Here is a 23,288-nt window from a genome sequence, read left to right on the forward strand (position 1 = left end):
ATGAACAAAACAACAAGCTTCCATTGTAGCTACACGATGCGGCAGCAGCAGCTAGCTACGTGTTGGGTTGCCAGATCCCGCACTCTAAATCCTCATTATGTTTGCGTCCCGCAGGTCCTGTCAGAAATATCGCGATTTCGATATGAGGGAACATATAACGATACCAAAAACATCTTTAATACAAGTGTGAAACTCGGATTAACAAACCTGGAGTTAACGAATTGGGATATGCCGATAATATTGTGTGCATTTATAAATCTGGGGGTTTCCCTAATACATGAGTTCAAATGGTGTCCACATACTTTTGCACATTCTAGTCTAGTCTGTGTTCAATAATTAGGATTTTAACGTCATGTTTTACACACTTGGGTTACATTCATGACAGAAACGGTAGTTACTGGTTACACAAGATTCATCAGTTCACAAGTTTAGTATCAAACACAGTCATGGACGATTTTGTATCTCCAATTCATCTCACTTGCACGTCTGTGGACTGTGGGAGGAAACCCACACAGACAGGGAGAACATGCAAACTCCACACAGAAAGGACTCGGACTGCTCCACCTTGGGATCAAACCCAGGACCTTCTTGCCGTGAGGCGACAGTGCTACCCACTGAGCCACTCTAACAATTAATTAATTAATTCAATGTTTTACCCCTGCTTTATCCTATTCAGGGTCGTGGTGGGTACGATTCATTGGGCGAAAGGTTGGAAACACCCCAGGCACCTAAATGACTCTTTGCAACGGCAATTTAGGTGTTGAATAACCTGAACACATAAATAAATAAAATCACACTGTACAAAATGTATTTTTCTAAAACAATCTGGAAGAATATAATGATAATTATGCAATAACAGACAATAGAAAGTGGATAATTATTGTTTATAGCACTCTAAATCAAATAAGAAGCATTTTTAGTAATGGATATTTTACTCTGATTGGATGGACACGAGAGACAAAATAAAACACTCAGGCAAATATATATTTTTAAATTCTAGATGATTTATTTCGTCACTTATATTCAATCACATTCCAGGACCCAACTTCAATAGGCCTACCTAACCAGCACAGTTTCATTCAAACCAGAACACCAACACAGACGCCTTACAAATAAAAAAATGACCAAAACTTCAGTAAGTTTAGTCAGTTTTTTTAATTTAGCCTTGTTGTACGGTAAAGAGAGAGACCCTTTACCTCCTCAGACAACTTCCTAAATCCAGCTTCACAGCCAAACTTTACAATGACTTTCAAAACAGGACTGACTTACAACAGACTTGCAAAACCATCATTATGAGGTAGATTTAAATGTAGAAAAATAACACAGTCTCCGGAATATTACAGAAATAAGGAATTTAAGCCTTGAAAAAGCCTGTCTGACTTTCTTAAAAATATATTAGTAAAGAGCACCAGAAAAGAGTGTAAAAAGTATGCATGTTCAAAAATATCTGTACACTGTGTGTATATCGTAGTAACACCTAAAGACATGGCTGACCCATCACACTGCTTCAAAACCAGTCTAATTACAGTTGTATGCAGATATTACACCTCATTACAATCAGTTTACTTTCAAAATTAGAAAAGGTAAACAGAACTGCAGCAATGAAGGCATTAATTGACTCGTTAGGCAGGTCAAAAGATTATTATAAATTGTCAACTAATGAGCACATATTCTCTGACTTTTTAAACCTGTGTGCTATCACCCAACAACCATAAGCTCCTCTAGACAGATAACTAGAAATTGACATTATTTAATGAAGCTGATGGATGTATACAAAAAGCAGGCAGGGGCTTCACAAAGAGCTTCCAGATCGTAATAATTTTGAAATGTTTTAAACAAGAACTTTGGAAGTCAAGGCAAGATCTGGAGGTTATAAAACCCCAAAATTAAAAGCAATGACCTACAAAATCTGATTATTGGTTGTGTGGCAAGACTAGACAGGAATGAAAAGACTACGAGCTGGCTACAATTTGCATGCAAGTTGTAAAATCTGCCAAAGTGGGTGTTACAGGTTACTGATATAATTAGGTGTCACATTGGTCAACAAGTAATTTGTTTTTTGTACCTGTAAATGAATCAAATATAAAGTTTCTGTGCTTTAATGTGTGCAGGGAGAAACAATTTTAAAATAGTTTGCATCAGGTTTCTTCCTTCTTTTCTCATAAAAAAACCCCCAAAAAACACAAATATAGATTTGTTTACTGTTTGGCCAGGGCTGCCCAAAGTGGCATACAACTGTGCACCACTGTTGTATAAAAGTTCTGCTCAGACAGTCATGCACAATTATGTAAGAATACGTAACGTGAGGCATCACTAGTGCACAGAACAAAAATAATCCACTTTTTTAGAGGATCAATATTAGCACCTTCTATAATATTAGGACCTTCTACTGTATAAAGAACAATGTAAACTTCAATTCAACCACCCGAGGGAGCCACTCAGCAAAAAACAAAAAACAAAAAAAAGAAAAAAATTCACATTCAAACACAAAAGGCCACATTCACAAACATCATTGGCAGCCCTTTTCACTAAATCGGCACAAATTCCCACAGACATGCTTCAAGTCACAAAGGTGGATTTATATTAATGCCTGTGGTTTTGGCGCTGGAATGTTTAAAAAGCTCAAGTGTACATACCTCCGGCCATATAATACATAAAAAGAGATTTAAAATGTAAACAATCGTCCAGTTCAAACATTCACACACATCACAGATACTCGGTCTGGATACTTGACATGTCGTGACCCTCAGGCTGGAACTGAGAGCAGATTCCTGATAAACTGGTTTGGATTCCAGCTTCAGTTGGTCTGACCAGGAACAAACCTGGTCCTTATTGGTCCATCTCGAGCTGGTAGTGCTTTCCGATTGGTCAGTGCAGTGGAGCAACTTCAGTGAGGTCCGTTCACAGGAGGATCCGAGCGACGTAGGGCGAGTGTGTGCTTGCGACGGCTGTGAGTAAGGGAAGATCGCTGGACTCGATCCTACAGAACACACACACATTCAAATAAACGCAACATTCAAACAACTTTTTTAAAAATATGTGGACACTAAAAGTATGTAGAAAACATGAGGGAAAAAAAATGGGTGTGTGTAGTACCCCAGTGCTAGTCCTAGTTCCTTCACGTGGACCCGTCGTTGTCCTTTTAGGTATTCGGCTAAAGAACAGCTCTTGAAGTAGATCTCCTGCAATCGGTCCTCCATGTGCATCACACACTGCAAAACACACACATGCAGGTTCAGAAGTGAAGTGTATCCATATACGGTGATTAAAAACAGACATTCATTTACAAACCCAATGTCAAAAATATTGGAACAGTAAGAAAACAAAATCCCTAAATTCTTTTTACAATCTTAATCTAGTCCTATCCGATTACCCAATCATATTTCCACCTCTACTGCTGCAGATTTCAACTCCTGACCGAGGAGGGTGGAACATACACAAACCCCCGCTGACACTTGTGCAGTAGCCAATCACTTCTTTTCACCTGCACTAGTTGTCTAGTGAATATCTGAGCTCTAGTTCAGATGTTACTTACTGTCCCAAATTTTTTGGAACTGGGTTCGTACAAGCACAGTGTGAAACAGAGAGGCGTACAAAATCTGCGGCGACGTTGAGAGCGTGCAGCTGGAGCACGGACGTGACGAGTGTGTGTACGAGGTTGGACACCATCACATCTCTTCCTAGGCGGCCCGGTTCACACACACGTCGCTGGCTGGTGGCCACCTGGACACAGAGCCGGTCCGTGTCGGCCACGATGCACACGGCCTCGGCGATCGGCTCGTCCAGCGATGGGTGCTGCGCTCACACACACACACACACACACACACACACACACACAAATTTAAAAAGACAATTAGTCAGAGAACATTATGACCATGAAGAAGGACACCATAAGCAAAATGTGGTTACAGAACCTCAAGATACTTTTCTTTTGAGATTTGGTAATATGTGGACATCTGACCTTAATCTTGGACATCCCATTCCAAAACCTGTGCCCAGTCTGTGGCAAAAGTTTGGTAAAGGCTCTTTTCTGTTCCAGCATGACTGAGCTTCTGTGCACAAATCGAGGTCCATAACAAAATGCTAAGAGAAGCATGAGGACCTGCATTGGCCAGCACACTGAACACCTGGGATGAATTGGAATGTCTGATTGCAAGCTAGGTCTTGTGTCCAGTGAGTCCAGTGACCCAAAATCACAATGACAAACTGGAATAAAGTCAAGAAACCTGATGCAATGAAGCAGCACTATATGGAGGAAAGTATTGGGTAATCTGTACAGGTGTAATAAATCAATTATATAAAGAAAATTCTATGCTTCCAAGTTTGCTGGAACAGTTTAGGAAAGGCCGTTTCCTGTCCTAACATAACTGTACACACAGGAAAGCACAGTTAAAAAAAAATCAGTGTCCTACAGAGCCCTTCTGTGTCTTTTGACTGAACGTAAATGATGAAGACATGTTCCATCCACATAATTTTTACATAAAACAGAGTTCTCCGGACTACTCGGCTTTCTTTTATTGCTCTGATGTCCAGTTCTGACCTGCCTGTCTGTGACACCCCTTTCTTCAACCCAGTCATCTGTCCAGAACGATTTGGCCTTTGTCAAAGTATCTCAGATCTGCAGCCTTCAACGTGTGAACTACAACAAACTACCATCAGCCCAACGTTTAATAGATCCTCAATTCTCACATGCACCAGTGCTACAAAGTGCACGTTATTTATTTATCTATTTATTTTCAGAAAGGAGGGGGTGCTAGGGTCAAGGTTCTGGCTCTGATGATACATTACAAGGATCTCTGTAGACTCTCCGTATTTATAGGTACTGTGCACTTGTACTTACCAGTACCGTGTGTTCCAGGTCTGACATCAGGCACTGCTTGAGCCGCTGATCAGAGGTGACGCCGTGCAGGACGAAGTCGGGCATGTACTGAGGGCAGTACCCTCCCAGCAAAGACCGGCCGAAATGATTTACACTAGGACGGGTCTCCAGGTCACAGCTACAAAACATACACAAACACACAACACGGATTTCACACTGAAGAACTCATTCCTTCATGTCCACATATTGTTGTGCCAGTGTAGAACATAAATATATATAGTTTGCAGTTATAACAGCCTCCAGTTGTCTGTCTAGGCTTTTCCCAAAGTTTGGACTGTGTCTGTGGGGATCTGTGCCCATATAAAGAACACTTCTTTTGTCAGGCACTGTAGTTAAGCTGTACAAGGTAGCGGTAGCATAGCGATTGAGGTACTGGACTAGTAATCAGAAGGTGTGTGTGTGTGTGCTGTTACCTTGGAAGAGGCAGCTCATACCCCTGCACCTTGGGCGATGTGTACGCCCGTCTGTCAGAGGGCTCCTCATCATCAGAGCTGTCCAAGCTATCCACCAGAAGCCGGTTGGGCATCTTTCTGTGTAGGCCCCGGCCACACTCGGTGCCAGTTCTTTGCCCATGGCGTCCACGGTTTTCAGCCTCCTTTGGACTGCCAATGGTGAACTGCACCCTGTGCACGGGAGGGCTCGGGTTGGACAATATGTGCTCTAATCCCACCTCCCCAAAACATTCTTGCCCCCCGTCTGCACGTTCATGTCCATCACTGGATGCCTGAGAGAAATCAAAGGGGTCTGCTGTTTTACTGGTCCCATCTGAACCTGATGCTGGGTTTTCAGCCTCCGGCTCAGTGCTGACTGGTTTCTCACGGGTCACATCAGGGCCGGGGGTGAGATCCGTGGTTTGAGAAGGGCAGGGATTGGATGGATGGTCGGTCTGTGCCTGAGAAGGTTCGTTTTCCTGTAGGTCAGAGCAGCGGATGAAGTAGGAGAGGACGAAGAGGACGCGCTGCACCAGCTCCCTGCGCCGTCCGACCACCACCGTCCGACACACTCGAACCGGAGACCCTAAAGCGCCATACAAGTCACCTGCACAACAAAATACAAAGAAACACATTTATAAACAAAGCTTACAGTATAGTTCCTGGAACAGAGTGCTGTGTAGTGTGTGTCCTTAGTTGAATCCAGAGTTCAATGTGCGTGTTTGTGGAACGTGTGTTGACATAACCGCACCCACAGTGGGTTTTATTGCGAGTGTGTGTGTGTGTGTGTGTACCTAGCTCTACCCACAGTAGGCTGTTTGTGTGGGGTGTGTGTGTAATGTGTGTACCTAGTTGCATCCACATTGGGCTGTATGTGTGGGCTGTTTTGTATGTGTAGTGTATGTACCTAGCTGTACCCACAGTAGTTTTTACTGGGTGTGTGTGCAGGTTTAGTATGTGTACCTAGCTGCACCCACAGTGGGTTGTATGTGTGGGGTGTGTGTAGTATGTGTACCTAGCTGTACCCACAGTGGGTTGTATGTGTGGGGTGTGTGTAGTATGTGTACCTAGCTGTACCCACAGTGGGTTGTATGTGTGTGCAGGTTTAGTACGTGTACCTAGCTGTACCCACAGTGGGTTGTATGTGTGGGGTGTGTGTAGTATGTGTACCTAGCTGTACCCACAGTGGGTTGTATGTGTGGGGTGTGTGGTATGTGTACCTACTTGCATCCACAGTGGGTTTTACTGGGTGTATGTGCATGTTTAGTATGCTGCATCCACAGTGGGTTGTATGTGGGAAGTGTGTATAGTGTATGCATCAAGCTGTGCCCACAGTGGGTTGTATGTGTAGGGTGTGTGTAGTACGTGTACCTAGCTGTGCCCACAGTGGGTTGTATGTGTGGGGTGTGTGTAGTACGTGTACCTAGCTGTGCCCACAGTGGGTTGTATGTGTAGGGTGTGTGTAGTACGTGTACCTAGCTGTGCCCACAGTGGGTTGTATGTGTGGGGTGTGTGTAGTACGTGTACCTAGCTGTGCCCACAGTGGGTTGTACGTGTAGGGTGTGTGTATTACGTGTACCTAGCTGTGCCCACAGTGGGTTGTATGTGTGGGGTGTGTGTATTACGTGTACCTAGCTGTGCCCACAGCGGGTTGTATGTGTGGGGTGTGTGTAGTACGTGTACCTAGCTGTGCCCACAGTGGGTTGTATGTGTAGGGTGTGTGTAGTACATGTACCTAGCTGTGCCCACAGTGGGTTGTATGTGTGGGGTGTGTGTATTACGTGTACCTAGCTGTGCCCACAGTGGGTTGTATGTGTAGGGTGTGTGTATTACGTGTACCTAGCTGTGCCCACAGTGGGTTGTATGTGTGGGGTGTGTGTATTACGTGTACCTAGCTGTGCCCACAGTGGGTTGTATGTGTAGGGTGTGTGTATTACGTGTACCTAGCTGTGCCCACAGTGGGTTGTATGTGTGGGGTGTGTGTAGTACGTGTACCTAGCTGTGCCCACAGTGGGTTGTATGTGTAGGGTGTGTGTATTACGTGTACCTAGCTGTGCCCACAGTGGGTTGTATGTGTGGGGTGTGTGTATTACGTGTACCTAGCTGTGCCCACAGTGGGTTGTATGTGTGGGGTGTGTGTAGTACGTGTACCTAGCTGTGCCCACAGTGGGTTGTATGTGTGGGGTGTGTGTAGTACGTGTACCTAGCTGTGCCCACAGTGGGTTGTACGGGTGTGACTTGGCCAGCAAGTCCACAGTGTGGGATGTGTGTTTCTGGTAAACAGCCTTGATTGGTGGATGGTTGCTAGGCATCACCGTGGGAACCCAGGCTAGGTGGTAGGTGAGGACCGCAGTGAGGAGGGCAGAGAGGAACCTGGGAAACAAACAAACAAACATTAATGATGTGGGGAACACAAGAGCATCATGGGTACGTGTTCCTACGCCCATGCAGCACCACCACCACACCGCCTGGCAGGTGGCGCCAACCTTTAAAGTCAAAGGAATGAATGAACGAGCACTGACTGGTTCTTGGCTCCGTGCTCCATGAGGAGGCTCATTTCCTTCAGGAAGCGCTGACACAGCTGGTTTCGCTCAGCATTCTGGGATACCATGGTCAGCCAGACGGGCTCGGTGATCCGAGGAGCCATGTACAGATTCCATACGGTCATCCTGCGCAAAATTTAAGAAGGACAGTAGATGGTCAGGGTCCCAGTACACAAACAACGAAGAACCAAGCATGTTTAGTACAAATACACCCCTTCTATTTTTTTTAATTTATGTGTTTCAGCCACAACAATTGCTAACAGGTTTAATAAAACAGTTTAGGGAAGGCCCTATAGTGTTCCAGGCTGACTGGGCCCCTGTGCACAAAGCAAGCTCCATAAAGACATGAAGAAAAGCACAGTGTCCTGCACAGAGCCCTGACTGAACAGCTTTGGCATGAACTGGAACATCAACTGAGGCTTTCAACAGTCATACAAATGCTGCCAGTCTTGTGAGAAGCCTTCCTGTTATTATAGAGAGATCACATAGAGGTCACTCTATTTTAACAGCATTTATTTTTGAAACGGGATGTCTGACAAGCTCACCAAAAATTCCTCAAAAATTTAGGAATGCTCACCTGAACTCTCCCAGAGCCTCCATAACTCGACACAAATACACCTGCACTCGCTGACTAGCTTCTGCGACTCTCCGACACACAATCATGGCCTGAAACACACACACACACACACACACACACAAAGAATTCATCTACGCTCTCTGATCATGTGCACCACTCATTGTCCTCCAAACATTTGGCTTTTGCAAACAGTCCAGGCATCGGGACACAAAAAAGCCTCAGTGTCCGCAGCCCCCCGGAAACGACCCGGTTTAACCCCGCGGTGCCGCACTCACCCTCTCGATGGCGGTCTTGAGCTTGTTCATGTGAGACTCGAACAGGGGGAAGTGGGAGAAGAAAAACTCCTGGAAGCTGCGACTCTCCTCCTCTTTTTCGGGCAGGCTGATGACGATGCTGACGGCGATCTTCTTCCTGCGGCTCAGCGCCGGGTTCGAGCTGCAGCTCTCGTCCGACAGGCTGAACATCTCCTCGGTGCTCCTGCAGCACAAGCACGCACGAATCGTTAACACACGGCTGCGAAGCATACTGGGTAACCACACATGCACACATATTACCATCGTATTTATAAACTGCTTTATCCTGGTCGAGGTCACAGCTGGTCCGAACCCACCGAGAAACACAGCTTGAATATCGTCACTGTCTGATGAAAATTATCGTTTCTCCATTTTTAGAGGTTTTCACTTTTTTTACACGTGTTGATTGTGGGTATAAATCTCTTGTCTGTCCATAGCAGCGAATTTTAAAATGACCAATGAAAAGATGAAAAATCATGCACTCTCTTTAACATGTATCTCCATGGTCTGCTAGACCGGTCCATCAAAACTATGTATCTCCTCTTCCCCCTCCGGTACTGTTTGAGAAACGCGTAATATTTTATCTATACAGTTTATTCAGGTTATTCATGTTTATGGTTGTAAACATGATTTATATTTCTACACGTAAGTCCATTTTACATATGATACCGACGGACTGACGACCTGATTAAGATATACTTTTCATTTCTGTGCTAAACTGTATGTAAATGTCGCCATCTGTGGTTTGTTTGTGGTCTGAAAACGTTTTTTTCCGAGTGTTTTTCATCAGACAGCGACGATATATAAATTAACACACACTCACTTACCAGCGAGGGATGAGGCCGTGCTGGATGCTGGTCGTTTGGCTCCTCAGCCATCGTCGTTGGTAACTGCTGGCACACCCACTGCTGGAGGAGGAGCCTGGGGAGGGCAAGGGTGTAGCCAGGAGGCTGCTGAGAGACGCTGTGGAGTTGAAAGCAAAGGTTAAAGCAACTTTTTTTTAGAAGGAGTTCTAGATTCATCTAAAACTACCAGGAATGCAGCATTTGAAAAATACTCCACTCCGGGCCTCTATGGGCACTTTTTAATTTCAGCTGTTGACACTGCGTCAAAACAATAAGCAAAGCAAAAAGCAATGTCTAATTTTTAGGGAATTAATTACAAACAGAGCTACGCTTTTTGGTGTAAACTGTTGGGCTGTACAGCAGCTTACTTTGCTTTGCTTGTGTTGCGGCAAATTCCTTCATTTTAAGCATTGTGTGTGTACCTGAACGAGCTATTCCACTGTCCTCGTCTTCACTGCGTCCACGGCCTGGCATGTCCACGGGATTACTGTGGGCTGGACAGAGACACGTGTTACAGACTGCATACAGGAAAAGATGAGAACAGAGAGAGAGAAAAAAAACAATGCTCATTGTTGTAAGTTTGGTCTTCCACTTGGTGACCTAGAACGTCACTTCCCACTTCAATATCTCTCACATCGCATGATCTCCAGCACTGCAGTGAGGGCTAACACATGCTTCCTTCTTCACACATTACATTTACACTAACTACATTCAGCGGACGCTTTTAACCAAAGAGAATTACAGTCATGACCCAATACTGTACAAGCCGCTGGGGGGGCTTGCTCAGGGGCCCAACAGTGGCTGCACATGTGCTTACACTCGTCAGACTGATTTCATAATCTCACTGCATCAAGCTAAACAGTACGTCACACTAAATGAAACTTTGAAGCCACAGTTTAGGGAAGTCTCTTTCCTGTTCCTGTGCACAAAGCAAGCTCAATAAGGACATGAAACAAAGCTCAGTTTAAAGAAACTCTAGTTCCTTGCACAGAGCCCTGTCCTCAGCCCCACTTAACAGCTCTGGGATGAACCGGAACATCAACTGAGAAGCAGGCTTTCTTGACCAGCCATACCAATGCTCTTTGTGCCAAAACGGATGCAAATTCCCATAGTCATACTTCAAAGTCTTGTGAGAAGCCTTCTCAGAGGAGTAGCTGAAAAGATCACATAGATGTCACTCTATCTGATGAGCTGATGGTCAGGTGTCCAAATACTTTTGGCCTTTTAATGTATTTAGTAAGCCGTCATGTCTTGGAGCTTTCATTTCCGCCTTTATCTGCTGTTAGCTGTGGGGAAGCTCCCACTAAACTGCTGAGCAGTGCTTATTTCACACAGGATAGGAAATACCTCAGCCTCGAAGGCAAACAGGGGACGTGGGAAATCACATAACTACACAGCTCACAATGTTGTCATCATGGCAGTCGTGGAGGACTTCCCAAAATGCATCACTGACCATAAATCATGTTACGTAAGTGTACGTGTGACCAGTGAGTATGTGGAAGTGTGTAGTGTGTCTCACCTAGGCTGCTGCTGTGACTCGGGCAGGTCTGGCTAAAGGACTCGAAGCTGTCCTGCAGTCTACAAAAAATAAAAAATAAAAAAACAAACAAGATTCAGAGCTTTAAAATCTTCAGCATGCTGTTGTGAAACTTGAAATCCCAGCTCTCTCTCTTCAGTGATTCCCCTCATGCAAAACCCAAGCCTCGACGAGGCTGGAATTTATTCTTTTCCGAGTCATTTCCGCCTCCCTATTGGAACTCTTCTGCTGCTTGCACCACTCCCACCGTGACAGAGGAAAGCAGCAGGCTAGTATGTGCCCTCTCCGCGGTATCACATATGAAAGCCTCTCTATTCTGACCAGTCATTACAAATCAGTTTGCAGAAGTGATCCTGAACCCCGTTGACCTCCCCTCTCTTAGATGCGGCCAACTGTGCCCGTTAGGTGGTCGACAGAGGAGCTGTTATTTGAACCCGAGCACCAAAAGAGTAGGATTTTGAAATGGTAGCACATAAGAGGAATCATTTGGTGACAGTTGGATGGGAGATCATTCTCAAATGTTATCAGGTCTTCCAGGTTACCTCACCTTTCAGCGCTGAAAATCTTGATACAGCATGTGTTTAAATCACCTTCCTAAATGGACTAGACTCAAATCCTGGTCTTTACGACGCCACTGGCCTGGCTACATTTGGAAATGAAATACCGATGGGAAATCCAACAGCAACTCCGACTACTGCCTGACAGGGGCGTGGCATAGGGATACAGAAGGCACAGCAGATTCTTCCATACATGTTAATGCTTTCTGTGAGAATCCACCACCGACTGGTGAAAATAAACTGGCATTGTGGATATACTTGATGACCAGTCTGTTAGTTTAACAGCTGAGCTCCTGAAATTACAGACAGGTGAGCTTTGTAGCATCTTTTTAGCATGAAGCTAATTGGAGAAACTTACGTGGTTGTGCTGCCAGCGTTGCTGCTGCCATAACGTGTGGAGAAAACTTTACTGACCATCAGCTGAGGCGGGGATCTGCTCAAACACGCACACACACATATATATAATTTTACATATATACTCAGATTAAAAACCATGAACTGTGCTAATAAGCTTGTCATTTGGGTTATATGGGAAATGTCACTCTAGCTGTTACTTTATTAAAATTAACTATAGAGGATGTGCAAAGGCTACAAAACAACAATCAAGTTTTTTTTTTCTGGATTCTCTCCCCTTTATCTCCAAATCTAGTCATTTCCAATTCCCGATTGCGAATCCACTGATCAAGCAGAGCCAGATCACCTCACACCCCCTCCAACATGTGTCCAATCAGCCAGTGTTGGGTTCCCCCAAAGAGCCGTATCGCGTACAGAGAGAGCCACACTAAGCTCCGTGTGACTCCATCCTGGAGATTGCATAACACAGCGGTAGTGTGAAAAGACCCCACCTGACCTTCCCTCCCTCACACAGAGCCAATTGTGTTTGTGTGGATGCCCGGCCAGTTCAGTGGCTCTGCTGAGGCCCTGTGAGGGACTGGCGTCCTGGTTGGTGTGCATTGCTGCATTGCACCCAGTGTTGTTCATGATGTCAAGATGAATCGGTGGTAAACAATAAAAATGATGAATCACTTTCACTCTGTGGCACTGGTACATGAGTATCTTTTTATTATTTTTAGTATTTTCAGTTCACATCACTGGCATGTCTTTGTACTGTGGGAGGAAACCGGAGCTCCCAGAAAAAAACCCACACAGACATGAGGAGAACATGCAAACTCAAGACAGAAAGGACCCAGACCGCTCCACCTGGGAATCAAACCCAGGACCTTCCTGCTGTGAGGCAGGGCTACCTACCGAGCCATCATTGGTTTTTATACAAAACCTCAGTTTCTAAACACATCAACCATCGTTCACTTACCGAATATGATGGATCTTTAAAGTTGAACCCCTGTAGCTCATGGCAACCGAGCCGAACATCATCTCCCCCAGCATATTCAGATCTGAGGCTGGCCTTGTGTACTGCACCAAACACACACACACACACACACACTTCACTTTCTACCAAACGTTTCATACAGACAGGAATCGTTTCGTTCAGGTGTGTCGCTCTGAATGTACCTGATATGTAGGTGGAGTCTCTTTCTGGTTAGTTTTACTGCTGATCTGACATGCGCCACTTCGGGCGGGCGGGGCTTTAGTCTCCTCTGCATTCTGAAGGTTCAAACAAACAATGTTATTCATTACGAAGTACACTATTTAGCAAAAAGAATCAAAACAATGTGTGACAGATATGTGTCTATTATTATTATTAATACTATTATTATTATGCTAGCTGACCCCCGCTGAGACCTGGGTTCAAATATCAGTATTGCGCGACTTCCCGTACGTATTAATTATCTCTAGGTTAGTGATACCGGTACCGGTCTGTGGGTCATTTATTACCGGTCCGAGCCACACAGAAAGAATAAATAATTAGAGATCGCTACAAGAGCTGTTTTCACTGCTTCTATTTTGAGTGTTATTGTCTCATATCACCGCTAGGTGGGAGCATCGTCTCGTTGCAGCGAAAAAAGCTCATTTGTGAGCAGTATTATTAAATCCTCCCTTCCCCACCGGTCTGTGAAATTATATATTATATGAAACCGGTCTGTGCTACCAAAAAGGTTGGGGACCGCTGCTCTAAGTGTCTCCGTCACTGCGTGACACTCTGTGGCTCTCAGTAGGGGCTTACAGAGGTGGAGGGATTTAAAACGACTGGGAGAAAAAATAAAAATAAATGTATTTTTTTTAAATTTTCAAATTGTAATTCAGGCCACTTTTAAAAGACCTGAAGCTGAATGAGAGGCACAGTCGTCGTCTTTTGGAGAATAATGAATCTGAAACCCACACTCCTTCTCTGGCAGCACTGAAGGACTGAACAAACAGATCCTCATGTGACCACAGCTGACCATAAAACCGCATTCTGTTTCGACCCACAGTCCACACACACACACACACACACACACAGTATTATCTGTAAATAAATGAAAAAAACGTCCTATAAGAAACAGAGCATTGCTTTGATTTATGAAGTCACAGTTTCTCACATCAGCACTGATGTCAAAGCATTACATGTCACAGATCTAGAATTGCCAAACTACCAAAATTACCAAGCTGTCTGCAGTGCAAAAGTTCGGACACCCCCGGGTCAAACGTCATGCTCTGCTGATTAAATTAAAAATGATTTCATCAACATCCACTATAGGGACTGAATCGTGGGATCTCACCCATTGGGTTATGTCTTAATGATCAGGTCAAAAATGGTCATTAGAAACTGCCACGTTGAACCCTGTGCTAACACTCAACAACCACAAGTTCCTCCAAGAAGCCGCCAAGAATGTAAATATAAAGGTGGATGAAGCCTCTTTCAGCTTCGATTTTCAGTTGGCAGTTCAGAAGAACTGTTGAAGTCAAAGGCTTTGAGCAGAACCACTTCAGCATCACAAATGACTTAAAATAAAGTCAGTAGCCAATAGTTTGCTCCAAACGCTAACTAGGCGGCATATTCAAGTGGTGGTGGGGTCGTGGTAGCTCAGCAGTTAACATACTGGACTAGTAATCAGAAGGTCCCTGGATGAAGCCACACTACTCCCAAGTTGGCACTGTTCAAGGCTCTTACATAGTTCCTATAAGATGAGCAGAGTTCTGCATTTAAAAAGGGACATGATGCAAAATATCCACATCATCTGTAGCTTTGTTCTTAAACCAAATAAACGTTCCTTTTATCCCACAGCATCATTCGAACTGCGCCCTCTTTATGGGTTATCGTTTCCATTTCCATCCCTAGTCTAAAGTACACAAAGCAACATCTAGAAAGCCCAACAGCATCTCTACTTTCTAAGAAGACTGAGGAAAGCTCATCTGCCACCTCCTATCCTCACCACTTTCTACAGAGAAACCATCAAGAGCATCCCGAGTAGCAGCATCTGGGATCTGGAATCGAACTGCATCCGAGCGCAAGTCTCTCCAGCGAGTAGTGAGGACAGCTGAGAAGATCAACAAACGCTGCATCTGCAAAGCTCTCAGCATTGTGGAGGATCCATCACACCGCATAATTAGATAGAAAGAACACCTTACTAATAGACTAGCATGATGGTGGATCAGTTATGTGGTGGTTGTGTGGCAGCCAGTGGCACCGGAAACATCTTACAGGTAAATAAAAGATCACAGTAAATATCAGTAAATTCCCAAGGCAACCGTGACCGCGATTTAAGGAAGTTTGGGTTCTGTAGTAGGACGCTGATCCAAAACAAACCCAATCGAGCATGAACTAGTTCAGGAAATACCACCTGAAGGTCTGACTAAAAAAAAAATCAAGCATGTTCGGTGAAGAAATGACTGTGAGGATCCTACAGGAAGAACGGAAAGACACCTAACTAACTACTAAACTGATTTAGTAGGGCGCACCAACTTTTGCATACAGCTCGTTTGTGTCCTTTAAAGGTGTGTTACAAGTGTGTGTAGCCTTCAACTGTACACACACACACACCAACGCAAACTTCTCTGACCCAGTTAGCAGAGCTGTCACATCTGTCATAAGATCCAAGCAAGGGGGGCAACTACAGAGCATGTGATGCTGCATGAAACAACACATAAATCTCTCTCTCACACACACACAGTTAAATTACTCACCAGTTCGGATGCTTCCAGCTTCCGTATAGCCTTGGAGTCAAACAGAACCTGCCGGCCCCTCCGTTCGCAATCCTGGTACACGATCAGTCGGATCTGAGCGAGGTCGAATTCTGCAGAAGCCCAGCTTTCGGTAAAAAGAAGACCAAAACAAACGTGTGAATAAAAGTGCAAAATGCAAAAAACTAAAACAAACAAACAAACGAACCCCACTCCAATGAACAGAAACTTTAGTTCGGCTACACAAGTTTCCCCCGTTCGTGCAGATATAAACATCATCTCACACCAGCTCTGTCTCGCAAACTACCTCTCCATCGTGTCCAGTCACCAAACGCCCATTTTGGGCCTGAAGCTCCTGCCACACGCGCACACATCAACACGAACCAGAGGAGCCCGGCGACTGGCTGCTCCTGCCAAAAAGAAGCCGCAGGGAGGCTGGCTGGAGCGCGTCGGCTTTCCTCACGTGTTTTTATGAAATCATGCAGCACCGGCGGGAGAAAACACACCCAGCTGCACTAAACTGGCTCCTCGTTAGGGTTACACACACGCGGAAAAATGAAAATGCCTATAAAAGTGTGTGTGTGTGTTATTAAATCTGTGCATGGGTTACAGACAGCAGCCCAGCTGCAGAACAATGCCCCGCTTGGCATATAGGCACTGTTTATTCCTCCTCCGTGCACACACACAGCGCACAAGCTCTCTTTATCCTCACACTCTGTGTGTGTGTGTGTGTGTGTGTTTGAACAGGACTTGCTTGGACTGGCACCGCCAATACACACTCCAGAAAAAGAAAACTTTCTTTAAAGCCACAAATTTCTCCCAAATTGCTCTCAGAGTCACATGATCAGCTGTGAGTCAAGATCATGAGTGCAGGCGACCCACAGCGCGTCCCAAAACATAACCTGAACCAGTAACGAAATACAGGACAGTCGTAGCTCAATTCAAGCCCAACCATTACCAAGTTGACCCTGTTGGGCCCCTGAGCAAGGCCCTTAACCCTTGGTTGCATGCACTGCCATCTATATGCTGTCAACGCAAAATACATGCACAGAAATATGCGTACAGCTTCAAGTCAGCAGTTTGGTGGCTTGTCCAACATCAGTGCCTGACTATAAATCAGACTAAATGGAAACAAATTCCCACATGCACATTCCTCCAAAATCTTGTTGAAAGCCTCCTGATAAGAGTGTAAAGCTGTTACAGTCACAAGTGAGGAGGAGGGTGTTAGTTCCATAAGAATAATGCCGACAGTTTTGAAATGGTATGACCATGTATGGTATGATGGTCAGGTGTCCACATACTTTTGGCTGCCCACTGTTTCTCCAAAGAGGTTCACTGTGTGAGATGGACGAGGCTGAAAAGCACCAATGAATGTCTGTGACCTTTGTACAGACACTGGGCTCAGGAACACTTAAACAACAGCATTTAGCAATTAAAAGTTAAGGGCCTTGCTCAAGGGCCCAACAGTGACAACCTGGTTTGAACCAGCAACCTTTTGATTACTAGTTTACTACCTTAACCACTAGAATATGGGGTATGACAAATATACTCATTTTAACATGCACATAAAAAAGAAACTTGTACACGAACACCCCATTGTGAGGGCTTTACGTTACACATTGTAAACCACAGTGGGACCAGATTGCCACTGTTGAATTAATTAAGTTTATTTACATTCACATTTTCGGCTTTTAGCAGACACTTTTATCCAAAGTGACTTACACTACTGTGACAATCTAATCTAATACAATCTAAGCAATTGAGGGTTACGGGCCTTGCTCGAGGGCCCAACAGTGACAATCTGGCAGTGGTCGGGTTTAAACCGGCAACCTTCTGATTACTAGTCCAGTACCTTAAACACTAAGCAACACACCCCATCCCCACCAATCACAAAAACACACAACTCAACATCTTCTGGCCTTTTATGACAACAGCAGACGTTGTGGTTCCTGGGCGAAGATCAAAAGGACCGTCCAGGTAGCAGGTACATCCGGTCATAGGTCCAAAGCTTTAAATCCACTCCCATCGTGAGGGATTATGGGTAACCTGGACATCTGCGAGGAGAGAAGCGGTTTGAAGAGTCATGGAAGGGACCAAGCGCAGGGTCAGCCATTGTAGCACTATGGCAGAGCCTGGATTCAAACCCACAACATTCCGATAGGTGACTCGCAGCTCTACTCACTTGGCTACCAGTGTCCCTGTAACTAACAGCCAGTGTAAACACAGTACATACACCATACACACACACACACACACACACACAGTACCTGTCGTGTAAAATCGGCCCAGTGTGGAACAACCAGGCTGAGCTTGACTTCCTCTGATTTTTAATCTTCATCTTCCAGTAAAAAAACACAAACACACTGGCAAACGATCACACACACACACACACTTCTGCATCTAACGTTTCAGCACACACACTAACACACACACAAACCCAGCGCTCTCAGGTAGCAGGTCAGGAGACTCTCCTTATCTATCTGATGACAGGCTGGACAGAACTTTAAACACCACATGACTGTCTCTCTCTCTTTCTCTCTCTCACTCACTCACACACACACACTCTCTCTCTCTCTCTCTCTCTCTCACACACACTCTCTCTCTCTCACACACACACACCATGTGATTCAACGGTCATACGACAGCCTCTCTCTCTGCAGCCGAAGCTGCACACCTCAGCACAAACACACCGCAGTGAGCTGCTTTCATCCAGATCCAGAAATATTCTTCACACTATATAAGCAAAAGTAAGTGGACACGTGAAATTAGTTTGTTCCACATCCCATCCCAGTCTTTACTCTTCTGGCAGGGGTTTACCCCAATATTTTGCAATGAATTCGGCACTTACATTGACCTCTTTAACAGTCCAATTCATCCTAAACATTTTCACTTGGGCTGAAGTCGCTGCCCAAACCATCAGAAATTCAGAAGCATCTCATTTGTTTTATATAATTAATCAGTTACATCTGTTAACAATTGTAGTCATCAGGAGGCGTGTCTACATACTATTGGCCATGAATTATGACCATGCATTAAGTGCCCTAGAGTGAACCCTTCACATGATGCTTAGTGGTCTCCAAAGTGAGAAGTTGCACTTCCCGCTCCCATGTCATAGTGGGCCTTGTGGCCAAGCATGTGACCACAGGCATGTGCCCATATTCATTTACGCTACCATTGCTAAATACATCACATTTCAATCATTTTGGGTTTCTTAAAATACAGTAGTAGTGCTTCTTAATCAGAGGTCCTTGAGGCGGGTCAGGTGGTTCTCCAGGTGACCTCGGAAAATTTGCTTCATGCAGAGAAATGAAAAGCAATCACTTTTAAATGCTAACGTTAAATTTGGAATTTCTCGGCAACAGCAAATTGCATATTACACAGGAAACAGCTCGTTTCATGCTCTGTGGCACGATTTTTACGGCCGTGAAGCTGGTAGGACCTTAGTTATATCTTCGTCAGCCAAGTTAGGCCTAGTAATTACTCAAGGAAATCAATCCTGCTGACTGTACCTGCATAAGCAGTGATCTGACAGTCCTCACAAAATCCAAAATACACAAGGATGGGATGCTGCTTCACCGGCAAGCTGAAGCACCGTGTACCAAACTGTGTTCTATTTACTACACACTGTACTCAAAGTGGTGCCCACACAATTGGTGGAACTAATTAAGAACACAGAAGCTCTCCTTTTACAAATCTTACAACACTTTACTCACTTTTAATTAGTGCTGGGCGGTATGATGGTACTTTTGGTAACCGTCTTTGATTCCTCGTGCCATATGGATTTTTTTATATACCGCCATACCGTAACTTAGTTAATACAACAGCTGTAGGTTTCAATAGGCAGCAGATCATATAATATTGTTCGCTGCTAAAAGCGCTATGCAGCGCTGTGCAGTTTAGATACCGCTTATGAGTTAGCCAGGTAGCATTAACATAATAGTGTGACCAGATAAGTAACACTTATCAGACAGATGGAGAATGAAGAGAGGAGGACCAAATATGCACCGGAAGAACCTGCCAAAGAAATGAGCTGCGTCAGCAGTTTAGAACAGACTAAAACACTATATACTGCATAGTTTTTCGAGCCAAGGCTGTTACAAACAACGACATTACGAATGCAGTAACGATTCACATATACAAAGACATGATTCCTCTATAGAAAGACGAAAAAGAAGCTTTCAGAGCAATAATTAGAACACTGGATTCCAGGTCTGTCTTACGAGGTGAAAATACTTCAGGTCAGTCACTAAACCAACGTTATAAGCGAACTGGAATCAGAGCTATTTAAAGTCGTCCACTTTTCTATGACAGACCTGTGGTCAAGTTCTACAGTGGAGTTTGCAAACGTGGTTTTATTCGTTAAAGGGAGAGCTGAGGGTAATTGTACAATACTAAATAAAATATTAAATAAACAATAAAAATTGTATTAATTGCAACTTTTACACGTACTGATTCCATCATATATTGCGTCAGTTTGTGGGGCCAAGCAAAGCTTATAGTACCAAAACCTTATTAACATTATATACATGGTGAAATTAAAACTTTTAAGCTACATACACATACCGTGATATACTGTGAAACCGACAGAATCTTAAAAAATACCATGATACAAATTTTTGGTCATACCGCCCAGCCCTACTGAATTCTTTCTAAACATTAATTTAACACCAACCATGTTTGCTCTCATTGTTCCGGCAGTTTCTCATCATGAGGCTTGCAACCAGCCGTTTGGGATTGCGCAATACACACCCGGTCGACAAGAATTTTAAGCATGATGCACATGGACCCATTCACTGTGAGAAGTTGGCACCTCCCAATGTTGAACCCTGACTATAAAAATCAGGAGAAAAATTTGTGGTGGAAACCAGGCTTTATAAAAATGCCCCCAAGTGCTCTGCAGTCATCAAACGCAAACATGGCAGATTCATATGCTACAGTCAGAGTCATGGGGTCAAGAAGTGAACCTGTTGTCATACTGTTTTAAAAATTTTTTTTTTTATAATTCACTTATGCAAAGCACATTCAATAATTTTCAACTGCTGCTTTAACAATTTTTATTTTTATATTTAGTTCAATTACACAAGCAAAGAAAGCAGGAAACGTTTAAGTTTGATATTAAAAGAAAAAGGTGAACTGTACGAAGCACTCTATAGTAACCTGATACTGCATTACGTGAAAGGAAAAGCAGTAAAATCAGTAAAACACCATTCAGTATAACGTTTATTAATCAATTATAAAGCTCTTGATTGAGCCAGAGCACAATGGAACCAGTATTAACGGTAATTTTAGGAGCACATGAATGTAGCATCGTATACCAGAATAGCAAAAAAAAAAAAAAAAAAAAAAAAAAAAAAAAAAAAAAAAAAAAAAAAAAAAAAAAAAAAACACCGGACCGATTGCTTTGAAAAAAAGAGGGCAGCGTTCACACTCAGCATTCATGCATGTGCTGTAGGGTTTCCCAGACAGGACTGCACAATATTTATAAAGTATTTTATGGGTTCTGTTGCTACTCCGAATACAGGCTGCTTACCGGTGCTCGGGCGCCTTCTCGTGCTCATTCGCCCCACTGGACAGCGCCTTCCTGCCGAGCAGTTTGTGTAAAAGAGTCGGGGCCATGCTGCCGCTGCATCCGTGTCCAGCTCACACCGTGCAGGACGTGTGGCTAACTGAACCCCGGCCGTTCCTCCATAACGTGCAGCTCCGGACCGCGGGGACCAGCACCAGCCGTTAGGTGGCGAGGCGGACACTCGCCTAGTGTTATGCTGTTATGCTGTTATGCTGCCCTGGTGTGGCCAACAACGAAAAATGCACATGAATCAGTCACCTAAATATTCATTGATTCATTTAAATCATTGATTCATTAATTTTTACCAACCGCTTCATTTTGGTCAGGGTCGCATGTAGCCGATAGCGACGCGATTTGAAACAGCGTTATGCTGCCCTCATGTGGCCAACAGCGAAAACTGCACATGAATCCGTTATTGATTCGTTGGTTCAATGAATCGTTGTATCATTGATTCATTCATTTTCACCAGGTGCTTCATTTTGGTCAGGGTCGTGATGGGCCCCGAAAACACTGGATATAAGGCAGGCAAACTATGTAAGGCGAGTAGTGGGAGCTCAGTGTTGCAGGCTCTACTCTATCAACCTGAAAGTTGAGGGTTTGAATCCTTGCTCCACAAATTACATGTAGCCGATAGCGACGCGATTTAAAAACAGCGTTATGCTGCCCTCGTGTGGCCAACACCAACAAGTGCACATAAATCCGTTATTGATTCGTTGATTCATTGAATCGCGGATTCATTGATTCATTATTTTTTGCCAACCGCTTTATTTTGGTCAGGGTCGCATGTAGCCGATAGCGACGCGATTTGAAACAGCGTTATGCTGCCATCACGTGGCCAACAGCGAAAAGTGCACATGAATCACTTATTGATTCGATGATTCATTGAATCGCTGTTTCATTGATTCATTTATTTTCACCAAGTGCTTCATTTTGGTCAGGGTCGTGATGGGCCCCGGAAACACTGGATATAAGGCAGGCAAACTATGTAAGGCGAGTAGTGGGAGCTCAGTGTTGCAGGCTCTACTCTATCAACCTAAAAAGTTGAGGGTTTGAATCCTTGTTCCACAAATTACATGTAGCCGATAGCGATGCGATTTGAAACAGCGTTATGCTGCCCTCGTGCGGCCAACAGCGGAAAGTGCACATGAATCAGTCACCTAAATATTCATTGATTCGATGATTCATTGATTTATTGATTCATTCATTAATTTTTACCAACCGCTTCATTTTGGTCAGGGTCGCGATGGGCCCAGGAAACACTGGATATAAGGCAAGCAAACTGCGTACGGCGTGTAGTGGAAGCTCAGTGGTGCAGGCTCTACTCTATCAACCTAAAAAGTTGAGGGTTTGAATCCTTGCTCCGACAAGCTGCTCCTGTCTACTGTCTATTTGTTTTTGTGACCCTGTGAAAGGCCCCTAATTCAGGGCCACTATATAATTGCTGACACCAAGCTCTGACAGGGCTCTGTGATATAATTCTAAGAATTTCCTGTTGGAGTGTGGTGCTAGCCATTAAACGGTGCCCCTTGGTTAAGGGCCACAATAGACCAAAGTCGGAGCAAGGATTCGAACCCTCAACCTTCAGGTTGATAGAGTAGAGCCAGCACCACTGAGCTACCACTGCTCGATACGTTTGCCTGCTTTACACCCAGTGTTCCCGGGGCCCATCGCGACCCTGACCTAAATGAACCGCCTAGGGAAAATAAATGAATCAATTAATTAACAAATCAATGAATATTTAGGTGACTGATTCATGTGCTGCCCTAGCTAAGTTGGCCAGCCTTACACTTAGTGTTTCTAACACAAAACTTGGCTCTGAAGGTTGAGGGTTTGAATCCCATATCTGCCAAACAGTCACTTCAAAGCCCTTGAGCAACACTATAAACACTTTAAGCTTCAAGGGTGTCGTATAATGACAGACACTGCACGCCGACCCCAGCTTCTGAACAAGTGGTGACGGGCTCTGTTAGCATGAAGGTTGAGGGTTTGAATCCCATA

The 23,288-nt window shown here is 44.3% G+C and overlaps 1 protein-coding gene across 3 annotated transcripts; it reads right to left on the reverse strand.

Moving 5' to 3' along the window:
* Positions 1-982: 982 nt before the first annotated feature.
* On the reverse strand, positions 983-21,392 carry fnip2 (folliculin interacting protein 2). Of its 3 annotated transcripts, none has more exons than XM_063008170.1 (17): positions 21,255-21,392; positions 15,728-15,851; positions 13,175-13,267; positions 12,975-13,075; positions 12,021-12,095; positions 11,088-11,146; positions 9,991-10,062; positions 9,551-9,686; positions 8,706-8,907; positions 8,431-8,519; positions 7,833-7,979; positions 7,514-7,683; positions 5,293-5,917; positions 4,841-4,997; positions 3,595-3,795; positions 3,097-3,212; positions 983-2,980 (listed from the first exon to the last, which is right to left on the reverse strand). In XM_063008170.1, the coding sequence occupies exons 1-17, from the start codon at positions 21,338-21,340 to the stop codon at positions 2,902-2,904; spliced, it is 2,532 nt and encodes an 843-aa protein (XP_062864240.1). In that variant the 5' UTR covers positions 21,341-21,392; the 3' UTR covers positions 983-2,901. The 3 variants fall into 3 exon arrangements, with proteins under 3 accessions (XP_062864240.1, XP_062864241.1, XP_062864242.1); XM_063008171.1 differs by lacking the exon at positions 21,255-21,392 and adding an exon at positions 17,992-18,115; XM_063008172.1 differs by lacking the exon at positions 21,255-21,392 and adding an exon at positions 16,032-16,196.
* Positions 21,393-23,288: the final 1,896 nt, after the last annotated feature.

The sequence above is a fragment of the Trichomycterus rosablanca genome, chromosome 14, assembly GCF_030014385.1.
Source record: "Trichomycterus rosablanca isolate fTriRos1 chromosome 14, fTriRos1.hap1, whole genome shotgun sequence".
Lineage (NCBI taxonomy): Eukaryota > Metazoa > Chordata > Actinopteri > Siluriformes > Trichomycteridae > Trichomycterus > Trichomycterus rosablanca.

Excerpts from the sequence above, each read along its gene's own strand:
- fnip2 (XM_063008170.1), bottom strand. The coding sequence starts at position 21,340 with ATGGCCCCGACTCTTTTACACAAACTGCTCGGCAGGAAGGCGCTGTCC. Across the intron at positions 8,520-8,705 it reads TCAAGACCGCCATCGAGAGG|GCCATGATTGTGTGTCGGAG; the intron begins GTGAGTGCGGCA and ends TGTGTGTTTCAG. Across the intron at positions 3,796-4,840 it reads ACCTGGAACACACGGTACTG|CACCCATCGCTGGACGAGCC; the intron begins GTAAGTACAAGT and ends GTGTGAGCGCAG.